The following is a 24,188-nucleotide window of genomic DNA, read 5'->3' as shown; positions in this document are numbered from 1 at the left end:
CAAAGTATGCACATTGTAAAGGCTTTTGATACACTTTGTTCTCTGGAAAACAGGAATCAGTTTCTATTCCCTGGTTGCTTGGGTTCAGTGCTGCCTTTGCTTCTTTGCCCCGCTGTCAGCCTCTCCAGCCTCTCGGGCCTTTTCTCTCCAGGGTGTTTCCGTTTCCCTCTTCCCTCCTTACAGGTAGGCAGGCCACCGTCCTCGGTATTTGTCCTCTGGCAGGGTGCTTTGCCCCTGTGCTCTCGCTTCTTGACTTTTTAATTTAAATGTGTTAGCATTCCTTGGAAGTTCTTCCAAGGAAGAAATCAGAGCCAGAGAGTCCAGAACTTTGGCAAAAACTGCAGGGCTCGGGTGTCGGACCGCCGGTCTGTGGTCCAGGACGCGCTGCTGGGGTTGTGTGGCCTGCACACGCCATGTCTGCCATCTCGCCGCGCTGCGGTTTCCCGTGGAAGGTCCAGGAGCACGTCCCCCAGGCCCTGGGAAGGTGGCTCCAAAAAACCCTACTTCCTTTTGAGTTAATTTTCCTTTTAATGAAGCTTTAATGCTCTAATGTTTTTAAGGGGCATCAGTAAACCCTGGTGTGTGGGCGAGCAGCACAATTCATACCACATCCTTACTGCAAAACATGAAGTTGTGTGGGGCGCCTGGGTGGCTCAGTCGGCTGAGCGTCAGGCTTCGGCTCAGGTCGTGATCTCGCGGTCTGTGAGTTCGAGTCCCGCGTCGGGCTCTGTGCTGACAGCTCGGAGCCTGGAATCTGCTTTGGATTCTGTGTCTCCCCCTCTCTCTGCCCCTCCCCCACTCATGCTCAGTCTCTCAGAAATAAACAAACATTAAAAAAATTAAAAAAAAACAAAACAAAACATGAAGTTGTGAAAAGCGTGATGGGAACCTGAAAAAATGTTATCTCCATGACCAACTGCAGTTTCATTGCTTATCTTTTCTGGGCTTCTCTTTTTCACAACTTGTAATACCAAAGTGATAATTCTTGTTAATCAGAAAGTCAGACTGAATTACTTTTAATATTACCTTGCTCTAATAATGTTTCCATTTCCAGTCAGGGGCCTTTAAAGCAGTGTTAACTTTTTTTTTAATTGAAAAAAATTATAAAAACAATGAGATCCATTTAAGACAGATCCATCCATCTAAAGACTCCTGATTTCCCCACTGTTACCAGTTTCCTCAGTGTCTGTTTGGAACTAGTGTAAACATAAATAAACATATCCGCCCATCACCTTTTCAGTGATAAGGAGAGAGCGTACTACTGTTCTCCTGAGTGCTGTGTCTTTTTTTTTAATTAATTAATTTATTTTTTATTAAAAAAAATTTTTTTAATGTTCATTTATTTTTGAGAGAGAGAGTGAGACGGGGGAGGGCCAGAGAGAGGGGGACACAGAATCGGAAGCAGGCTCCAGGCTCCGAGCTGTCAGCACAGAACCCGATGCGGGGCTCGAACCACGAACCGTGAGAACATGACCTGAGCCGAAGTCGGACGCCCACCCGACTGAGCCCCCCAGAAGCCCCTCCTGAGTACTGTGTCGTAATGAGTCCACACCAGCACCTGTAGGTCTCTGGCGCTCTGTTTCCCAGGTGCGTCACGTTCCACTACATGGTTTGTATCCTGTAAGTCTTTCCAGGTTTATCGGAATGGGATTTAAACTGTTGCATTTTGCTTTGGATACTTTATTTTTTAAAGTGGGCTCTTTTCTGATTATAAAATAATGTTCATTACAGAAAATTTTAAATTACTGCCATAAGTAAAGAAAAATTACTTCTTTGGAACCCTTCCCTCTATTTAGAAATAATACACTATTGATATATGGATAAATGTTCTTCCAGTCTTTTTCTATATATTTTTTGAATTAGGAATCATTTTGCACATTTTGTTTTATAAATATGATATTTAGCACTTACTGTATTTGATGCACCTTTAAATACTTTTCGCTTGCACGTGAAGTTAGTTTCTCTTAGATTTTCATAGAGGTTCTTAGGAAAAACCTGCAAATTGTAGGTTGTGCATTATTCACAAATAATACTTTTGCTAGCATTTAACATTTTAATTAACTCAAAAGAAGTGTTTTACTTGACTATTCTTTGAGTTGTGTAAAACTACTCTTCTGTTAGTACATGAGAGTGGGAAAATACCAACTTAAAACAGGTGTCAAACTGATTATTCTGTTTACACTGTTAAATGTAGTAAATTGCTAACGGAAAATAACCCAAATAGTGAAACAGAGGAAGCTTCATAATTGCTTTAAAAATCAAGATATTAATAAGCATGCTGAAGTTCTTTTTATATGGTTAGCGGTCTGTCTGAGCATTTGGTTTATGGAAATTACATTATATAAATGTACTTTGACTTCCACTCCGATTTTCGACCATAAATTTTTAAATTCGGATAGTTAATGAAATCTGATTTAAACTATATATGACTGATTTTTTCTTAAACTTCATTTTGTTACCCCTAAATGTATTTGCCAAAAACAAAAAACGTTTTTTGTCCTATTGAAAAACATCTTTGTTAACGGCATTTTTGAAGTTTGGCCACATTCAGTTTTCAGAGGAGACAAGATAATGTGTCTAAAGCTCAAGGCTCAAATAGGGAAGTTTGCTTCGTTCACTCTTGTTTCCATGTTGAGGAAGAGATGCAGTGTCACAGCTGTGGAGGGAAGATGAGGGTCGAAAGGACCGTGGGCGCCGACTCGTCATGCCAGAAACACTTGATGCGTGTGCTTTGTGAAGTGGTGTAGGACTGCTCCTGAGAATCCCCTGCTTTTTCTAGGCCCCTGGGATTTAAAACGCAAGCGGTGCTTTCCAGTATGCGCGTAATAAATCGGAGCGGTCACGGTCTGAGGGTTCTTTTCCTCCCAGCCACTTCGTATGGACTTGTTTACGTGGAGCTGGTTTTGAAAATTTATGTCGTCTTGTGGCTTCCCTGGTTTACTACAGAGGTGAGAACGTATTCCATGGGCATGGGTGATAACTCAAGCGGTAGAAAATAACGACGCAGAGGAAAGCGGTCCAAGTCCCTCCCACCTCACCTCTCACCCACCCCTCACTGCCTCCGTCACGGGTCCTGACAGTCAGACTGATCTCTGCGCGTGGAATCGCCCGGGGGCATGCTCCTCTCTCGTTTAAACACCTGCTAGAGCATGTGAAACAGGCTGCAGCACTCCTCTTACCGCCTGATAACCCATCTTGGAGATCGTTCCAGATGAGCGCAGGCGGATTGGCTGCATTCTTTTCGAGAGCGGGATGATCCTGCGTGCAGTGAATGTTGCACAACTTACCTGTCTTATATTTTAATGGCCGTTTATGGTCAGTTTTTCACTAAGCAACATTGCAGTGCATATCCTTGTAAATAATGCCTTGTAAATGGCTTTGTAAATGCCTTTAATTCGTATAGGTCACATTTCTAGAAGTGCTAGCTCAAAGGCTATGCACATTTGGCATGTTAGTAGATGCACCTCGATTGCTGAGGTGGGTTATCAGCGAACGAAAGTGCCTGCTGTCTGTAACTCACAGCAGCTCCCTGAGTCTTTGCCAAACAGATAGGGAAAAATCCTCTTTCGTTGGGTTTCTATTGCATATTTCTAAAATGAGTAAAAATGAAGTTCTTAGGTTTAGAAGATTTTTAGTTCTCTCTGCACTGTTTATATAGCTTTTGCTGATTTTACAAATAATTGGCTTTGCGTTATTATAGATAGTTGTTCCTATTTTGTTATTTTATTAACCTGTGTTATATTTTTCCGTGTAGAAAGCTCTAATTTTTATGTACTCAAATTTATTAAATAAATGACAAACCGTAACAAGACTTAGTGTTGACGTGATACATCTTTCTTAGAGAAAGTCTTCTTTCATATGGAGATGTTTTAGTGCTCATATTACCTTCACATTTTTATAGCTAGCCCTTTATGTATATATATAAATCTTATATCCGTTAGGGATCTGTTTTTTTTTTTTTTTTTTAAGTTTATTAATTTATTTTGAGAGAGTGGGGGAGAGAGTGAGAATCCCAAGCAGGCATGTGGGGCTTGAACTCACAAACCATGAGACCATGACCTGACACAAAACTGAGGGCGCTTAACCAGCTGAACCACCCAGGAGCCCTAGGGATCTATTTTGACGTATAGACCAAAGCTACATTGTTATTTATTTAGGTCACCCAGTTTTTCCAGTAATAGTTATTAAATAATACACATTCTATATAGATTTGAAATGCTACCTTTATCACAGGCTGATCTTTCTTTCCATTTGAGTCTCCCTGGAGAGTCAGTCTCTGAATTTGACCTGTCTGATCATGCTTTAGCCTCATTAGTGTAGGTCACTGTTTGTCCCAAAGTATGGTGTGTGATGATTTAGGTGGCACATGAAGGAACATTGTAAAAACTGAGCAGTGTTAATTTCAGTATAACTAGGGTGTCAGATCCGTGATTTCTCTGAAATGCTTGCTCACGATGAGGTCAGAGTAGGGGGTTGTCAGCCAGGTGTCAGTGTTTGGTGGCTGCAGTTTGGGAATATGGGCATATGGAGTATGGACTATATACACGGCCCGTGTGGCTAGTGTGCATTTCTGTCCACTGAGTCTCCCTATGCGTTGTGGTGGGGTTTATTTTTCTAGCAACCTGATGAATTTCACTTTCAGAAATTGATAGTTATTTTGCTAGTGTGAGCTACACACAGGTATTGGTAATAGCAAATTGGGATTATGTCTGTGCCTTTATTTTTTCCCACCTGACTGCTGTGCCTGACGTGGGTTGGGGTTTTATAACAACAGAAAAATATGTCATTTTTGAAGTCTGAAGGTCAAGATTGTCTTGTAAATTAAGGCACTAAGGATAATTATGATTGTCATCATATGTCTTCATTTATAATAAGGACCACGTTAGTGAGCCGCTGGAACTAGCTTTTTAGTCTCGTAAGCTTACAGCCTGCATAGGAGGAAGCACAAATCAAACAAATGATAAGATTTTTGAGACGTGGTTTCTCATGCACTGGCTGAGAGAGTGAACCTATCCCATTATGAGCCCCGTCTCCATGTAAAACCACCGTGCTCAAGCTTTATTTTGAAACCATAAGGCATACCACCCCTAAACCATTAAACTTTGGGGGAACAAACAGGAAAGATTTCTGAACAGCCTGAAAGTAAGTGTAGAATGGGACGGTGAATTAAATTAATGAAAAGTTGAGAACGCTTCATCTGGGGTATTGTATTTAATTACAAAGGCTAGAGCTGCTAATTGGCCAAAGGTATGATGAAAAGTGACTTTAGTAACAAAGCAAATAACCTCACTGTCCAGTGAGTCAGTTCGCGGATCACTTAGAGACAAGTGTGGCCAGTTTTCAGTCTCCAGGGAAGACAGAGCTGGTCTGTACACACTGAGGTGCTCACTGATGCTTTGAGATGAACACGAGCTGAATAAGTAAACAAGTCTAACTTTTGTCTAGCTCCTCTTTTAATCTTCTTAACCTTTTAAAATCCGTCGATGACTTTGTGACAGACAGGAACATAGACGTGATGTGTGGTGTTGTGGAAAAGCAGAGCTGGGCCAGACGCCGTGGTGGTCCAGTAGGGGCTTTGGTCCAGCGAGGTCCCGCAGCAGAAGCTAGAGCCTCTCCTAGCCGAAGGGCAGTCTTGTCCCTTGCCCGTGTTTGAGAGGAGTACCTAACAGAGCGTCCGTTCGTCACTCCTGCGTAGGGGATTTAGTCCTCTAGCTTTGTGAAGATGGGGGCAGTCATGACCAGCACCCTCTTCTCTCCATCCTGAGAGCAGAAAGGTCTCCTCTTGTCCATCACTTCAAGAGGAGCGTCAGATCTTTGTGATGTAAACCTTTTACCTTGAGCCAGGGGAAGTACATCTTGACTGTGGGGGAAAGAATTGGGAAAAACTTGAAGAAAGTACTTCAAATACCATGCGTACAGAGTTGAGTGAAGGTGACCCTGAGCGGGGTGAGTGGGTGGGCACAAGCCCCATCCCTTTTCTAAAATCACCCCGAGACTAGTACCAAATAAAAGGGCGCATTCAGAAGGTCGGGCCCTGGACGCTTTCTTGAAACTGAAGTTTGTTGAACCATAGCCACACCTGGTGTTCTGGTTAGGAATTCATTTTCAGAATCCAATTCTGTCAGAGAAGGGGAATAAATAACATTTGCCTGATCTAATGATGGACATGTGAGTTTGTGTTCTCTGTGGTGTTCGATATCAAAATTAAAAAATAAAATTATAGACTTATCTTCCTCTGAAGCTTTACACAGCACCTCACACTCCTTTATTGGGATGATAAACTGTTCTTTTGCTTTGAGGAACTTAGTTTCTTTTTTTAATTTTTATCTTTTGTTTATTTAAAAATTTTTTTTGATGTTTATTTATTTTTGAGAGAGAGAGAGACAGAGCACAAGCAGGGGAGGGGCAGAGAGACAGGGAGACCCAGAATCCGAAGCAGCTCCAGGCTCTGAGCCGTCAGCGCAGAGCCCAACGCGGGGCTCGAACCCACGAACCATGAGATGATCTGAGCCAAAGTCGGACGCTCAACCGACTGAGCCACCCAGGCGCCCCAGGAACTTAGTTTCTGATAATTGTAATCCAGTGTTTCCTTTTTAATTTAGCTGATTTGAAATGTAAGAATGCAGCTTTGTTTTCATGGTGTTGAGTTTTAGGAGGAACTGGAGCTCAAGACAGCAGTACCGTAGGGCTCGTGATGGCCTCGTGCCTTCGCGCTGGTGGGCCTGGTCACCTGGGTGGCGTCTGCGGGGTTCTCCACGTTTGCTGTCTGTCCCGTAGTAGTTGATAAAGTGCTTGAGGAGGTACTTTGAGATCAGGCAAATCCTGTTTTTTTTCCTCAAACTTCTGCCCACTAATTTCAGCATGCCTCGGTAGCTCTTGTCTGCAGTGTTTACTACTGTGGTGTTTGGTGATACCTTTCCTCTCTCCTACTTTTATTAACTGCATTCTGTGAGAAGAGATTTTTCTTCTGTCTTGTTTATATATTTATTTGATTATGTAAGTATGGAGGCATGGCTGATGTATTTTACCGTATGCAGTAACGTCTAAGGGCATCATCATTGCATAACCTCTCTCTAATTGTACGAGAATATTGGAAAAGCTCAGATTGAGGAGGAGAGTCCAAGATGTAAAAGGTAAAGGTGGAGGAACTGTTAGAGATCGATAGGGAGTAGGAAAAAAATGGGACTTAACTGCAGTGTAGGACCCTGGATGGGATCCTAGAACAGGCAGAGATCTTCAGTATAAAAATTGGTAAATTTCTAATGAAATTTGTGGTTCGGTTAGTGATACTGGCCCCATGTTAATTTCCTGTTCTTGCTAATTGCAGTCTGGTTATGAAGGGGGACTAGGGTAAGAGACCGAGGGGATTAGGGAACTCACTATATCATTTCTGCAACTTTGTCTAAAATTAGTCCAAAGTTCAAAGTTTTAAAAGTTTAAAGAATAATACTAAGTGAATAACGATGCGGATGGTATAGCTGTGCTAAAGCGTGTGACAGTGGCAGAGGAGTGTCCCTGAGACGCTGGTGTAGGTGGTGGTCTTGCTGGAGGGGGAGGGGGCTCCGTGCCGGGAGTCACCTTTCTTCACTCTTCCCTCTGTCCAGGTGCATCCAGACGTGATCCTCCCTGTGCCGTCCTCCACCTTCCAGCCTCTGTGCCTGGGTACTGCGGACGATGTGGCATGTGTGGCCGTTACTCCCCACCTTTGCCGCCTCCCCCGCCCGCCCCCACCCCTGCTTTCTGCCGTAACTGACCGTGGACTCACCGTGGTGTGGGTTACTCTGTGGGCTCAGTCAGGGTTTGCTGTGGGGACGTGTTCAGACACTTGTCTCTACGGGCGGGTTTAGCGTGTCCAGAAGGGCAGCTTGGCGGTCAGAGGAGCTGGCCCGTCCACCTGAGCAGTCATACTTTCCAGATGCAGTTGGGCTCACCAACATTTGTAAGAGTGATTGATTAAGTAAGGAATGTTGATGAGATTTATAATACTTACAACATTTTGAAATTATTTGTTGACCTCCTGAGGGAGTTTAGAACATTGGAATTATTGGTTGGATTTAGGATTTGTTTGGCCACTATTCCGATTTTGGTGGCACTAAATGTTGGTAGACAGATCAGGGCCTTTCTAATACCCGCCTCAATAGATAAGTGATTTTGCATTCTAGTCAACTTTAAAATCTTTCCAGTTTCAGGTTTCCCAGTTGTACCTTTATTCTTTCTAAATTTAATCCTTCATTCATTCAGTTGGGCACAGTGCTAAATATCGGGATTATAAACACCAAGACACAGGCCTTGTTCTGAAGGAATTTATAATTTATTGAAGGAGAAACATACAATTAAAGTTACCTTTACTCTTTCCTCTCTGCAGGTGCATTAAGATAAAAAACATTTTTCTCTTTAAATAGACACTTTGTTTTATCTATAAGTGATAAAACCCTGTAAATCTAGACCCTGCTAAATATTTCACATTGTCAGGCTTGTGTGGTTAGAGCTTGGTCCGCAGGGGCGCGGCCGTGGGCCCTCCGCCTGTGTGGCTCTGGGCCCCGCAGGGCTGCTTCCTCTCCTGCCGCGCGGTCTGCGCCTGCTCGTTCCCAGACTGGGGCCCAACGTGTACCTCCCTGTGCTCGGATCATTCCTTACTTGCGGCTGGAACTGATGGAGTTCAAGTTTTACTCTCTGATCTTCTGCTCGGAGGGCTGACAGTGCACTCCTCCCCAGACCAACTGTGCCCACGCCAGCGCTCAGTGGCTAGCGCTCCGTGGCATGGCGTGTTGAACGGTGATCTGCCCATGGCGGAGGCCGCGTCCTTGTGGGTGACACCCACGTTGCCTCCGTGGTTTTGACTAGCGCAGATAGTCGCGTGCTCCGTGCCCTTCCACGAGCGTCTTCTGCGCTGAGGCCGTCGTCGCCTCGGCGAGCTCCCGGCGGATGGTGTGGAGGAACGGGAATGACGGTGGCCTCCGAGGGGGAGCTTCGTGGGCGAGAGGACGTTTAAGCGGAGTCTCACCCGAGACGAGCGCGGCTTGGGTGCGTGCTGGGGTCAGGAGGGAAGTGGGGCCGCCCTGGGCAGAAGGGAGCAGGGCTTGAGGCCTAGGGATCGTGGGAGAGATGCGCTTGAGGCAGCACCAGGAGATGGCCCATGAGGAGCCGGGAGAAGTGTTTTAGCCATGATACCCCCATGCTAAGGCTGTGTTTGAACTTGATCCCTCAGAGGACATTGGTGGTTGTCAGACTAGGTTCTCTGATAGGATGACTAACACGAAATAGAAAATAAGGGCAGTGTAGTAATGTTTTACATAGATTTGGTTAATTTAAATGAGCATTGAGAAGAGATGCTTGCTTGCTTGCTTGCTTTTTCTTTTTTAGTGTTTATTTATTTCTGAGAGACAGTGCGAGCCAGGGAGGGGCAGAGAGAGAGGGAGACACAGAATCTGAAGCAGGTTCAGGCTCCAAGCTGTCGGCACACCGCCCGACGTGGGGCTCGAACTCACAAACCGTGGGATCATGACCTGAGCCAAAGTCGGACGCTTAACCGACTGAGCCGCCCAGGTGCCCCGAGAAGAGATGATTCTTATATTTGACCTTCAGTGATCTTTTAGGAAACGATTGAGAATAGGTTGCAGTTTTTTGTTGGCTTTAAAGGGCCGGCAGCCTGATGTGACGTGATCCAGAAGGAGTCACAGGGGTCTCAGCTGAACTGTTGCTTTTGTTACCTGCTAACTCACGAGGCGCACCCCCGTCTCCGTGGCCCTGAATTGCGAGGGTGTCATCGCCTCCCTCCCATCCCTGCCGCCGTGGTGTGGGCTCCGCAGCCAGAGCTGGAGCCCTTGGGCCCATCCTCGGCCCGGAGCGGACTCTCCCACGGTCATCGCCGAGTGCGGTTCATCCCGGCTCAGCTGTCTCGTGCGCTGTCCCTCCGCCCGCACGGTTTCCCATCTCGTCGTCCTGCTCAACACCTCCTTCTAGGTTTGCCTCTCAGATTTGCCGTTTCTTAGCGGTCCCTCAGTGGCTGAGGCAGAGCACCCCTCTTTCCCCGCGCTTGGACCCTGTTTGTACCTCGGTGCACGGGGGTGGACTGTCCGCCTTGTTCAGGGTTACTGCTGAGTAACGGCGTCTGGCACACAGCGCGTCCTCAGTAAGCAGGCTTCTTTGTCCTCCCGCCGCACTGTGAGCTCCTGGGGAGCAGGTGCCGTACTTACTTTGAAAATATCTAGGGCCTAGCATGATACACGATTCGCTGAGTACCTGCTGAGTGAATAGATATTCCTCCTGTGCCTCATTTGAATGTCTTTTGAATGGGGACCACGCCGAGCGGCTCTGGCCCTGATCTGGAAGTTGGTTACTGTTCAGGGGCTGCATAGGGATGATCTACGTAATTTATAGACATCGATTGTGTGGTCTGTCGCCCTTTCCTTTGTGCTGGGCTGGCTTTTTACGGCAGCCTCTGTGTCCTGCTCTGATTACTTAGTTCACCTTTTCTAGACATTCTGTATCCTGTGCTCTGAACTCTGAACTTCTGAACTCTGTCAGATTTTGGTGATTAAGACTTTTTTCTGTGGCCTCCTTCTCCCCATCAGCCTCCTTTCTGGTATATCTTCCAAATTACTTATGGCTTATGAAGACAAAGAATTTTTTTGATTTCTCAAAATGTAAAATAATAATGTTCTTTTTTGAAGTAAATGGTCTACTGCTTAGTGGGTTAATAAGTTCTAGCCCACCCGTGTTCAGGTCCTGGACCTTCCACTTTCACACCACGACGAGGGAAGCCCTCCGTCCATGTTGGCCTCTGCGTGTTGCACCCGTGTCCTCCCCTCGTCCCTCCTGTGTAGGGCACGGTGCTTGGGTGTGGACAAATCAGTGCTGGTGGCAGCCAGTGCGGTTCTTAGAGTTGACTTTGTGGTGTGCCTGACTTGATGTGCGAGTTTGGCTGACCCCTCCCTGTAGCCCCTTTTCTTTTTCCTGCAGGATATTTCAGGAGCATGAGTATTCTTTGAAAGGCCTTTTCAGTTTCCAAAGTACAATTTTATTGTTGAAGTTACATATCAGGCTTTGGTGTGTGTCTGTATATCCAGTATTTTGGATTGCTTGCTATACTTCCTTTATTATTTTTAAATGAATTGTCTTTTGAGTAGGAGACTGTATAGCCCCTGAGCACAGGTAGGAGGAGTGACCTTCATGTTTATACGATGTCCCGTGTCCAGGGAATTTGACCTACAGGCCATGAGAAGTTAAGAATACTCAACCGTCAACACGGCCAGCACTGTCTCTTGTGATTGTGTGGCGCCTCCCACATCATAAGCTTCAGACTTAAATAGAATTTGTAAGAAATTCTAGTATTGAGTTAGAATCTAGTTGTGTGTTTTGATAGCTAGCACCTGTTTTGATTTCGAAGCTATCGATGCCTCGGTACTGTGTTGCTGGAACCCAAAGGTGCTTTTCAGCTGGTGTGCTCACTGCGTCTTTTAGACTGCTTTGTTCTGCTTAAAGGAAGTGCTCATCAGTCATCTCGTAAGCATTTGTTGGATACATACGCTTGCTGGATGTGGAAGTAAATGAGAGCAGCAAGGTGGAGGGAACCATGAAGTCCTGGAGCCCGCGGTACCGGGCTTTGGGGTTAGTGAGGATGATGAGCTCGTTTGTGTGGGCAAGTAAATCTGGTGCCTGTTTCACCAGCGTGGACTATTTTGGCTTGTTTAATTTCAGACACGAAATATGTTTTTTCATAGTTGTACCAGGGTATACCATTTTAAGAAATCTCAGCTCTTTAGCTGTAACCAAATAATGAACATATATTAAATCTGGACAAATGGAGATAGAAGGAAAAGAAATTATGGACACAGGGATAATGGCTAGAAATTGGTCTATATTATTCTCTAGAAGCTGTCCATAATTCTGAGCATCATAACTTTGCACTTTTTACTATATAGAGTTTCCATTCTCCCTACTCCTTTTAATTAAAATTTAAAACAAAATATTTTTCTGACTTTGAACATGTGGTAGATAAAGGCTTTTTATTTGAAATTCAAGAAATGAAATTTTCTTTTTAAAAAATCTTTTTAAAGTTTATTTTGAGAGAGAGTATATGTGCACACGTGTGCAGGGGAGGGGCAGAGAGAGGGAGAGAGAGAATCCCAAGCAGGCTCCACACTGTCAGCACAGAGCCTGACGCAGGGCTTGAACCCACAAACTGAGATCATGACCTGAGCTGAGATCAAGAGTGGGTGCTTAACCGACTGAGCCACTGAGGCACCCCAAGAAATGAAATTTTCTATAGTGGAAAATGGAGGATTTCTTTTCTTTCTTTAATGTTTATTTATTTTTGAGAGGCTCAGATAGAGACAGAGCATGAGTGGTGTAGGGGCAGAGAGAGAGAGGGAGACACAGAATCTGAAGCAGGCTCCAGTCTCTGAGCTGTCCGCACAGAGCCCGACCCGGGGCTCAAACCCACAAACCATAAAGTCATGACCTGAGCCGAAGTCAGACACTTAACCGACTGAGCCACCCAGGCACCACTGTCCGCCCCCCCTTTTTTTTGAGTAAGCTCTACTCCCTACGTGGGGCTTGAATTCATGACCCCAAGATCAAGAGTCGCATGCATGGCCTACTGGCTGAGCCAGCCAGGTGCCCTGGATTTATTTCTTTGGTTTCAATTTTGTCGGTGAGAAATTTTTCATTCTGCACACTGTTGATTCACATATCAATGTATAATTTTTTTAATGTTTATTTATTTTGGGGAGGGAGAGAGAGAGAGCACGTGCACACACAGGCAGGGGAAGGGTAGAGAGAGGGGGACAGAGGATCCAAAGCGGGCTCTGCACTGACAGCAGAGAGCTGACGGGGGGCGGGGGGCGGGGGGGCTCAAACTCCTGAACCAGGAGATCATGACATGAGCCGAAGTCGGACACAACCGACTTGGCCACCCAGGTGCCCCTCTCAATGTATAATTTTAAATTGGCTTAATTACTGGAGCGCCTGAGTGGCTCAGTCGGTTGAGCGTCCGACTTCAGCTCAGGTCATGATCTCGTGGTCCGTGAGTTCGAGCCCCGCGTCGGGCTCTGTGCTGACAGCTCGGAGCCCAGAGCCTGTTTCGGATTCTGTGTCTCCCTCTCTCTCTGGCGCTCCCCTGCTCATGCTCTGTCTCTCTCTGTCTCAAAAATAAATAAAAACATTAAAAAAATTTTTAATTGGCTTAATTACTTCTGACACTATTTTGATGGTGTGTTTGTTTTTGTTAAGAAATGTATTTATTTTTGTAATGATTCATATATAATGTCTTGGACTGTTAGTTTTAGTTTGAATTACATTTGTAAAAATAAAATGCCCATTCACTGTAAACTGGAACACTTTGGGGGAGAGGAGAGTTGTCTTTATGTATTTGTATTTTATTAGGAATGTTTAACTTTCCCATTGATTGCTTTGGTTCCTTCTACATACCGAGTAATTTTGTTCAAAATTTAGTTTTACTTATGACGAAAAAAGATTTTTTTTAACATTCAGTAACAGTACAGAAATTGTTTTATCAAAATTTTTATTGAGATAATTGTACATTCATGTTCAGCTGTTAGGAATAATACAGAAAGCTCTCTTGTTTGCAGTGCCTGATTTCCCCTGGGAGTTGTATTTTGCAAAACTAGTGTGATAATCACAACCAGGATATTGACATTGATATAATGCATTGACATTATTCAGATATTTCTGGTTTCACTTGAAGTCTCTTGTGTGTGTAAAGAAATCAGAATTCCTGGAAAACTACTGTTAGTTAAAATACTAACTTTAATTAGATCTGTCATCTGGCAGGAGGGAACCATATAACCTCCTGTGCTCAGATTTCTCATTAAGTCAGAATGTTTGTATGATGCTTAGAATCCCTTTTGGGTCAAAACATTCTATGATTTTTGTATGAGAGCATTTTAGAATTTGAAATTATAACCTTTCTCTTTTCTCTTTTTGTGTTTAGGAAGAAAAGGCTTCTCTTTTACATCGTACTCAGGAAGAAAGAAGAAAGAGAGAGGTAAAAACAGTTTTATAATAGTCTCTTTAGATAAACATTTTTCCATAGCATTTAAATAAGGGTTGATTTTGCTGTTATATATATGGTATGCATATGCATATATACATATTTTTACGTCTATGAAAGTTTAGAAACATTTCTGGATTTTTTGGATTTTATAATAAGTAATTTATTCTGGAACCACTGTGGAAAAGATGGACTACAAGGGCAGTTTCCAGAATACAGGGGGAAAACAGGCTTTTATAAAGTTCAGTTGCTTGCTTGTGATATGGTTTCCAGAAGATCTGGAAAGACTTAGTATATAACGCTCATCTTTTGCCAAGCAGAAGAAGCAAACTCACTCTGAAGGCGGTTACCATAACTCTTTGTGAACAAGTAAAATAGATGAAAGGAGCTGTGACATTTGTTGTTTTATTCTTTCTCTTTTTAAATATCTGTTTATTTATTTTGAGAGAGAGTGCACACACATGCGCACATGTGGAGGAGGGGCAGAGGGAGGGAGAGAGGATGATCCCAGGCAGCCTCCGTGCTGTCAGCACAGAACCCGACACGGGGCCCGGTCCCACGACCCCTGAGGTCATGACCTCATGACACCAAGAGTCAGATGCTTAACTGGCTGAGCCACCTAGGCGCCCGTTTTATTCTTTATTTTACATTTCATCTTTCTGGGGACAGTGGCTTTATTTTATTGATTAATCGGCAATTATGGTATTTTAGGCCTATTTTTCTAGATTTTTATTTTGTTTTCTAATAATTCATTTGTTCCTTTAAGAAATACTAATTGAGAGCTTGTTACATTCCAGGGACTGCTCTGCCTACAGGGGACACAGATAGTAAATAAGACCATGTTCTGGGCGCTTGGGATTCTCTCCCTCTCTCTGTCCCTCCCCCGCTCATCATGCACTTGCACACTTTCTTCTCTCTCTCAAAAAAAAAAAAAAAACTTAAAAAGGGCGGATAATGTTCTTGTGTGGTTATAGAACACAGAGATTCACCAAGCTATTGAGACGGTGCTAAGTGCTGTGAGTGAGGTAGAGTGAGGTGATAATAACTGGGAAGGCCTGCTTTCGGGTAGGGCATTCAGGGAAGGACTCTCTGAGCTGGGTAGAGAGTTGAGCAGGATTCCTGAAGGAGGAAAAAGAAGCTCCTATGGAAAGCTGGAGGAAGAACTTTCTTGGTGCAGGAAGCAGCAAATATGGAGACTTTCAGGCCAGGTTTCTCACCCTCAGCACTGTTGACATCTTGGACTCATTAATTCTTTGTTGTGGGGCTTTATCCTGTACATCGAGGGGTGTGTAGCAGCCTCCAGGGCCTCTGTTCTACCCACTAGATGCCACAACACTCCCTCCCTCTGGTTGAGATAACCAAAAATGTCTCCAGAAGTTACCAAATGTGGTAAAATTGCTCACAGTTGAAAATGACCATTTATTGGTTAATGTCTTTTATCTTTTCTGGAAAACTCTCAGCTCTCATCTCTTCCAATAGTGTTTTAGCTCCATTCTTCCTCTCCTCTTCTTGGACTCAGATTACTTATGTATTTGACCTTGGCCTTATCCCGTACTCTTCTGTATATTTATCCTTTTGAATATTTCGGCTTTGGTTTGGGTATTTCTTCTGACCTAACTTCTGATTTACAGATTATCTCTTTACCAGTGTCTGATTGTCACATAATATCCATTAACCTGTGGATCAGATTTTTATTTTAGTTGTAGAATTTTCTTTGATTCTTTTAATTTTATGAACATTTTAATTTTAATTGTCTTTTAATTTCGTGAATATAACTGTAGATTATTAAAGATAGTTTTTAAGCTCCAGTATTTGGATCACCTGTGGGTTTGTTGTTTGTCCTCTTGATTTTTAGTTCTTGTCTTTTGCCCGATTGTTTTGGTTGAATACTGACATTCTGTATTCCAAAATGAAGAGAGATCTGCAGGCTGTCGATGATGATCTCTTCTTTCTGGAAAGCATTGCATTTGATTTTGGCCGGCAGTAGGGAGAGGGATGGGTCGCCTTTAAATAATACAGAGTCGAGCTGATCTACAGCTGGTCTTCAGTCCTTGTCAGGATCCATCTGTTTCCAGTCCAGCTGTGATGCAGCCGTTAGGTCCCGTCCCAGCCAGGACACTGGGATGTCACCAAGACTTCCTCCTCGGTGAACAACCGAATGCATAAAAATAGTTAGAAAACTCCTGGGACAGTATATGGGTCTTTAATTAGGTGCTCTTAGAATCATCGTAGTAGTGAATAGAGTCCCAAACTAGGTTTAAGCTCAGGGCTTCCTTCGCTGTAACCACTTGAAGCTCAGAAAGCACGCTTGCGCGACCTGATTGGTCTTCTGGGTGAGTGTGTGTGTGCCTTTCAGGCCTGGCAGGTGGCACTCACCTGCCAGGTGGCATAGCATGAGACAGTGTCACGTGGTAAGATGGGCACAACTTTTAGTGTCACGCCTGAGTGTGAATCCTGACCCCCTTAGGTCTTTCGGCACCGGGGTCTTTATGGAAATTTCAGCTTCTGCATCATGAAACCGGGAGTGACGTTCATCTAAGGTTGTCAGGCGTCTCGGGGTTGGCGCGTCGTAGACTTTCAAGCGGTGGTGGCTACGTTGCTTGCGATGATGTGAAAAAAAAATTTGTTTTGCTAGGTCACTGGAAATTTTCAAGACAGTCTTAGGTCAGTCAAAACTAGAGTTTCCGCTTTGAAATGAGAAAGTGACTTTTAAAATTGATGTTCGTGTCGTCCGTTTTCCTTCCTGTATTGAAAACCGCAGTTGTTGTTGGAAGTCTCACTGTGCTGGGAGGAGTGGAAGGTGGTGTCGCCATTTTGGCAAACAGTCCGGTAGCTCCTCACGTGCCAGTCCTGGTCGTGGGCGTGCACCCAAGAGAAACGTAACCGTGTCCACGCAAAACTTTGACATGAGTGTGTGCGGCAGCGATGTTCGCAGCAGCCCAGAGTGGGAACCACCCGAGTGTCTGTCGGGCGGTAAATGGTAAACCGTGGGACGGCCGCACAAGGAAATACCGTACGTACTGGCCGTAAAAAGTAGTGGAGTACCGACACGTGACACGACACGGCTCAGCCTTGAAAACGTCGTGCCAGGTGAACAAGGCCTGACACAAAAGGCCGCGCGTTATCTGCCTCCACGATAAGAAATGTCCGGAATAGGCAATCCCGTGCAGACGGAAATTCGGTCAGTGGTCGCCGCGGATGTGGGGGGACCCGGGAGAGGGAACGAGAGACGAGTGCTAATGGGAACGGGGTGTGGAGTGGCTGATGAAAGTATTCTCAAATTAGATGGTGGTGGTAGTTGAACCTTGAAGATATTAAAGACTGGTAAGCGGTACGCTTGAAAGATTGAATTTTGTGGTATGTAAATTCTGTAGTTGTTTTTTTTTTTAAGTCTTTACTAGCTAAATGTCAATTCACTCCGACCAATTGTTCCTTCCTCCCTTCGTCATGCAGGAGGAAAGGCGAAGGTTGAAAAATGCAATAATCATACAGTCATTTATCCGAGGCTATCGAGACCGGAAACAGCAAGTAAGTTTGCTTTCAAGCTGAGAAAGAATTGGAAAGGCCTGCCAGAGTTTGTTTCAGATAGGGCCTCGGAGTCTTAGAAGTGGAATCGTTTTGTGGGGATTTTAGTACACCTGTTTCATGACAGTTAATGTTGATAATAGCGTTTTCCCCAGAAATTAACCGTATTCGTTTATATTTACGTAAAGATTTACAGATAGGGGAGTTTTGAGGTGATTTTTAAATAATAAAAATAGAAACACGGGCTGCAGCTCAAGATCAAAGCGGAAGGAGGCGGCGGAAGACCATTTTAGGGGAGTGGAGGGTTTTTATTCCAATCCAGGGTTTCTGGGTTTCATTTCCCCTTTTCCCAAGAGCTGCCCCATCATGGCCCCCTCACTGCGCCCCCGCCGTGCAGACCCCAGGGCGCATGTGGACCGCGCCGCCCGCCCGCCCGCCCGTCACGCCCGTGTGTGGTTTCTCTCGTCTCCAGCACTCCATCCAGAGAAGCGCCTTTGACCGCTACGCCAGCGCCTCGCAGTCCGGTGGCACTTTCTCCATTGCCAGTGGTCCCAACCTTACCCTTTTGGTGAGGCGGCTTCTGTTTTTCTACAAACAGAACGAAGACTCAAAACGTTTGGTGAGTGTTAACTGTGTTCTCACTTATCCTTATTTATGGATTTTCCGGTGTTTTTTTTTAACGGGGCCAGATGACCCTGCAAAGGCCTACGTCTTTCTGAACTTCCCTCAGCCCGCCACGGTAGGTCATCTTTGTGGTGTTGCGTTTCACCTCTTAGAGAGCGATAGAAATTTTCAGTAGTTTTTTTCTTTTATTATGGAAAATGTCAAATATAAGAAAAAGTAGAATAATCTGGTGAGCCATCCTCCACGTACCCATTACTCAGCGTTGGTAGTCAGCAACACCTCTCTCACCCAGAGCCCCACATACCTGTGCCTTCAGTCACTCTTGTGATGCGCACCTAAATATCATAGCATGTTATCTGTAAATATTTTAAAGTGTATTTACTGAGGGGGGGGGGCGCAGAGAGAGAGGGAGAGAGAATCCTAAGCGGGCTCCGTGCTGTCAGTGTGGAGCCAGACGCCAGGCTTGACTTCACAGATGGTGAGATCATGACCTGAACCTAAATCAGGAGTCCCAGACACTTAATGGACTGAGCCACCCAGGTGCCCCTGTAAATACTTTAATATGAATCTGTGACCTACAGGGCCTTGCTCTTAAAACATTCAGAGGGCTACTGGAGGGGTTGTGGGAGGGGGGATGGGCTAAATGGGGAAGGGGCATTAAGGAATCTACTCCTGAAATCATTGTTGCACTATATGCTAACTAATTTGGATGTAAGTTTAAAAAAAAAATAAATTAAAAAAATTTTAAACAATTAAAGTTAATTTCTAAAAAACAAATTCAGAATATAATTGTAGTACTTTAAAATTTTATAGGCTTCTGATGTAATCAGTGATGAGGAACAGTGTTGAAAAATACCTATGGATGCATAGATGAATAAACTTTTAAAAAATGTAACTTGTTACTATGTCGTCTCTCAGGACATATTAAGAGATTTCTGTGTAACTCGTTCAGTTAGATACGTATTTATTCTCGGAAATTCTTGTTTACTTGTAATAAAAATTTCAGATTATATTAAACGAGGTACACAATGAAAAGTCAGTCTTCCACGCTCCAACCATATATACTAGAAAATCCCCAGAGGAAATGTAAATACAGAGGACAAAGGGACACTTTATTGTGGATCTGGTGTTTGGTTTTAATTTTCTTTAATTATTCTGGAGTTAATAATTGCCTCACTTTTGTTTAATTTTCTTGGGGTCTCTTGATAAAGTCGTCTTCCACTTTTGACAGGACTATGATGCTTCTCAGTGTAATTTTCCGTGACTGAAGATGTCAGATAGTCTGATGCTTTGTTTTCCCCGGAGCTATTCTTGGATTTCCGAAACCTTTGCACCAGTTTGGATCCTTTGCCTCTCATTATCTTGGGAAAGTCACTCGCTTTGCTTCAGTTTTGGATCCTCCTTCCTGATTCCATTATCTTTTTGCTTTCTTGGTTTACTCCCTTCATATCCTCAGTTGACGGGTTCCCAAGAAAGGGTGAATAAGGTGTTTTTAAAACTTGACGCATCTGCGTTTAGGAAATAATAACAATAAGTTAGGCAAAGTTAAGTGTTTAAAGTAGTGATAGTACAGCCTTTCGGATGCCGTTGGTACATTTGTCAGGGTTGTAAAATACAGTATCCGAACGCAGTCCAGAGTGTTTAAGTGTCACTACTGCTTTGGGCTTTCTTATTTCATAGGCAACTTGAATCATAATTACTTGATTAATATATTTGCACCTTAGTCTTGAAGTTTCTATAATTGCCCTTTAGATTTTTCTAATGTTTAGTTACAGTACATGCTATTTTATTTGTTACTAGACGGCACATAATTGAGAATGAACTGCATGTCAGATTGGCAGAAAGTCTTGTATCCTATTAGTTCCTGAGAAAAGACGGACAGGTTAGCTCCAGACACCTCGTGAAGAAAGCTTGTGTGTAGGCAAGTTCATACTTGGAATGGGTCACAGAAATGATTTTCCCGAAACTTAGGACATGCTCTTGTTTTATAAAACGCTTTTGCGGGGCGCCTGCCTGGGTGGCTCAGTCAGTGAAGTGTCCGACTTCAGCTCAGGTCGCGATCTCGCGGTTTGTGAGTCCGAGCCGCATGTCGGGCTATCTGCTCTGAGCACGGAGCCCGCTTCGGATCCTCTGTCCCCCTCTCTTTCTGTCCCTCCCCCACTTGCATGTTCTCTCTCTCTCTCTCTCTCTCTCAAAACTGAACATTAAAAAAAAAAAATGCTTTTGGGCGCCTGGGTGGCTCAGTCGGTTGAGCGTCCGACTTCAGCTCAGGTCACGATCTCGCGGTCCGTGAGTTCGAGCCCCGTGTCGGGCTCTGTGCTGCCTGCTCAGAGCCTGGAGCCTGTTTCAGATTCTGTGTCTCCCTCTCTCTCTGACCCTCCCCCGTTCATGCTCTGTCTCTCTCTGTCCCAAAAATAAATAAACGTTAAAAAAAAAATTAAAAAAAAAAAGCTTTTGCGTGAATATTTTGTCTGATAACAATTTTATATGAAATAAGTGTTCCTGTCAGAGGAGAAACGCCTTAAAGATAACAGGCAGAGGGAAGGTTATGTGGCACATTGATAAGTAGCCACATTTAAGAAGCCGTCTTAATTTTAACTCGTTCCAATGGGTCTCATGAAGTGAACAAAAAACAGTTTTATGAAAATGTGGCAGAGAAAGTAGAAGAGATTCCTTGTTAAGTCCTGAGTTTTCGAAATCATTTCTGGTAGCCACGCCCATAGTAGGTAGGCCTCCGGGGTGCAAGTCAGACAGAAATCCAACTCAGCATCGGCGGAGTTCACTGACCAGTCGTTGTGTCCGGGAGACTGGGCAGTTCTGGCCACATCCCTGACTTTTTTTCCCCCCAAATCTACCGAGGCGTAGTTGACAAGTAAAGCTGTAGGATAGTTAAAGGGTACGCCATGATGATTGGACGAATACCGACATTGTGAAAGGATCTCTCCCTTCTCCATCGCCTGGCATCCCACATGGAGTAGTGGGGCCCTGTGATTGCCTTTCCTACCCAAATTTCATGGACTTAGGGAAGGGGAATATCCAAAAGGAAAGGATGCTGGAGAGACAGAGGCAAAAAGTAAAAAGAAGAAACTGATATCCTTATGTACATTATGATTAATACTATAGTTCTCACTTATTTTTCACTGTGGATTGCTGATTGTTGCAAATGAACTGTTGTTATTTCAGATTCAGATGAGTCTTTTTGTTAATGTTTGTTGATTCATTTTTTGAGAGAGAGGGAGACACAGAATCCGAAGCAGGCTCCAGGCTCTGAGCCGTCAGCACAGAGCCCGACGTGCGACTCGCACTCACGAACCTCGAGGTCGCGACCTGAGCCGAAGTCGGGTGCTCAACCGACTGAGCTGCCCAGGCGCCCCTAGAAGATTTACTTTTTATCATGTTTGATTAAGTATCTCCTTAGCAATTCAGGAAATTTGGAGTGTTATGCAATGCAGTAAACAGTGAGCCTTTATGGATTGAGAGTGACCTATACGTATGTTTTGCTGTTTCAGATATGGATGTATCAGAACTTAATTAAACACAGCTCTCTGTTTGTCCAGCAGTTGGATGGATCTGAGAGACTTACATGCTTATTTCAAATAAAGAGATTGATGAGCCTCTGCTGCAGGTAAATCCCATCTAGTCAGCTCCTTGCTACAGGTGTGCCATGTCTTGAAGGCGTCTTGGAAGATGATAGGCACTGGGAGAGATCCAGGCATTGTAAGAATCCTACACGATGCTTGCGATCGTTGATTTTTTCCGTCTGTTTCTCCCTTTGTGATTGTGCATTTTTCCTCTCCGTGAACCCAATGCCGCCATGCTGACTGGCCCATAATAAGCACTGCAAAAAAATGTGAGTGACAGAACGTGTGATTATTTTCCTGTCTACCTTTGAGTCCTGCCTCTGTTCAGAGACACGCGCTAGCAGAGCAGAGTGGTTCGGGCCTTACTGTAGTGAGCGAGAATAATTGAAGGGGGCTCAGGGTGACGTTCACCATCCAGTACACGCGTGAAGACTTCTTTCTTTTTTACAGGTTATTGCAGAACTGTAATGACGACAGTTTGAATGTTGCGCTTCCAATGAGAATGCTCGAGGTGTTTTCGTCTGAGAATACTTACTTGCCTGTTTTACGAGACGCCAGCTACGTGGTGTCCATAATTGAACAGATTTTGCACTACATGATTCAAAATGGTAAGTAGCAGCCAGGCTCAGGGCCGTGGGTTGGCGTTACCGTGCGAGTGCGCGCGGTGGGGTACTCTGCGCGGCTTGCGCACGGGCTCTGGACCCCCACATGGGACGGACCGGGCGCCGTGCCCTACCGGGGGTGTGCACCGCTGAGGGGTGTGTGCCCGATTTGTCCTGGGCTCCACCCGCCCCGAACACCACATATCCAGTGGGGATGTGCCCACTGGATATGTAAAGCAGGCTTTACACTTGCCTGCTGCTTGAGAATGAAGCAAACGGACGCAGGCCGTCCGAAACCCCTCCGGGTCCTCCCACAGCCGGTCCTCCCGCGTCCTGAGCTGGTAGGAGCGGCGGTGCCGCGAGTCCGTGAGCCCTGGCAGCGGGAAGCCTCTCAGGAAAAAGCACACTTTGTCTTCGTGTCGCTTCAGTGGAGGAGAGTTAAAGATACTTCGCGGGTTTGGATTTGCTTCCTGACCGGGTGTGAGAGCTTTTATGCCCCGACACCCTTCTGAGCGTGCCTGTCACGTGACATATGATGACCTGGGTCTGAAATTCTTGTGCAGACACATCAGTGACTCTGTTTCGGAGAAAGACTATGAAACACCCATGGCTTCTAAAGCTTTTATGACAAGTGAAGCGGGGTGTGAAACACACATTTAAAAATCTGGTTCCCAGTGTTCTCGCAGGTCAAACCCTTCAGGGTGTGGACTTCAGAGGTTTTAGTGGTAGGAGGAGCTATAGGTGATTCTGGAATGCAGTAGTCACTGATGAAAACATAAATAAGTTTCCTTTTGCTTTTTGGAGGTGATGGGTCAGTCTAGGCTAAATCTAGCTAGTTGAATCCTCAGTACAAAAACTGTAAACATTAAGTTCTTACACCCCCCAACCTTACTGTTTGGTTTAAAAAGAAAGAAAGTGGGGCGCCTGGGCGGCGCAGTCGGTGAAGCGTCCGACGTCAGCCGGGTCACGATCTCGCGGTGCGTGAGTTCGAGCCCCGCGTCAGGGCTGACGGCTCAGAGCCTGGAGCCTGTTTCCGAGTCTGTGTCTCCCTCTCTCTCTGCCCCTCCCCCGTTCATGCTCTGTCTCCCTCTGTCCCAAAAATAAATAAACGTTAAAAAGAAAGAAAGAAACCCTACTTCATTTGTTGAAAAATTAGGGAGTCAACTAAAAGTAATTGAAATTTGTGCAATTTGATCTTTGAAAACACAACTTAATGGTAATTAGAAATGGTCCTTTGTACCAGTCGATGCATTATTATGCATGTTGATTTAAGGCTGAGCAGTCAGTGAGAATCTTTAGTTTTCTTGTTTTCCAAAAGTATAAAGAAGATAACTAAGACTGCATTATTTTGTGCCGAGAACTAGAAAATGGTGCCAAGTCTCGCACCGAAACCGCCACTTGTAGCTTCTAGCATCTTCTGTTGTAAAGGCACTTGGTTGTTTTGATAAATTACTTCCTGACTTTTTTTTCTTTCATTGCTGAACTACAGCTAACCTACAGTTAGGTTAGTTTCAGGTGCAACAGTTCTGAACAAGCGCCAGTGCTCGCCACGATAAGGGCGATCGCCAGCCGTCACCACGCGACATTTCTGTTCCCTATGCTCCGCTTTTCACCTCTGTGACTTCTTTATTTAACTGGAAGCTCGTACCTCTTACTTCCATTCACCTGATTCTCCCTCACAGTATTAGTCTATAAAGTTTTGGCGTTATTTATTAATTATAGTTTCTATTATACATTACGAGCTGTGACTTAACGTGAAGCTTTTTAACAAACGCAGCTGAACTTAGTTCTCTAGTCACACTGTCAGTTAATCTCTTCAATACTTACTTAGATTGATGTTGA

The 24,188-nt window shown here is 44.5% G+C and overlaps 1 protein-coding gene and 1 non-coding gene across 5 annotated transcripts in view; one reads left to right on the top strand and one right to left on the bottom strand.

The window, feature by feature from the left end:
* UBE3C (ubiquitin protein ligase E3C) overlaps positions 1–24,188 on the top strand; it is a 119,714-nt gene that overhangs the window by 11,833 nt on the left and 83,693 nt on the right. For all 4 annotated transcript variants that reach the window (XM_027051261.2, XM_053217799.1, XM_053217800.1 and 1 more), the window contains exons 2-6: positions 13,955–14,008; positions 17,468–17,542; positions 18,012–18,158; positions 21,673–21,788; positions 22,195–22,352. In XM_027051261.2, the coding sequence (XP_026907062.1) occupies positions 13,955–14,008; positions 17,468–17,542; positions 18,012–18,158; positions 21,673–21,788; positions 22,195–22,352 (550 nt within the window). The remainder of the gene's footprint in view (positions 1–13,954; positions 14,009–17,467; positions 17,543–18,011; positions 18,159–21,672; positions 21,789–22,194; positions 22,353–24,188) is intronic.
* On the bottom strand, positions 6,466–6,547 carry TRNAQ-UUG (transfer RNA glutamine (anticodon UUG)). Its single transcript has one exon. It is a non-coding gene; the product is annotated as a tRNA-Gln (tRNA).

The sequence above is a fragment of the Acinonyx jubatus genome, chromosome A2, assembly GCF_027475565.1.
Source record: "Acinonyx jubatus isolate Ajub_Pintada_27869175 chromosome A2, VMU_Ajub_asm_v1.0, whole genome shotgun sequence".
NCBI classification, from domain to species: domain Eukaryota; kingdom Metazoa; phylum Chordata; class Mammalia; order Carnivora; family Felidae; genus Acinonyx; species Acinonyx jubatus.
The sequence above is the reverse complement of the archived record's forward strand: the minus strand, read 5'-3'. Positions and strand labels throughout refer to the sequence as shown.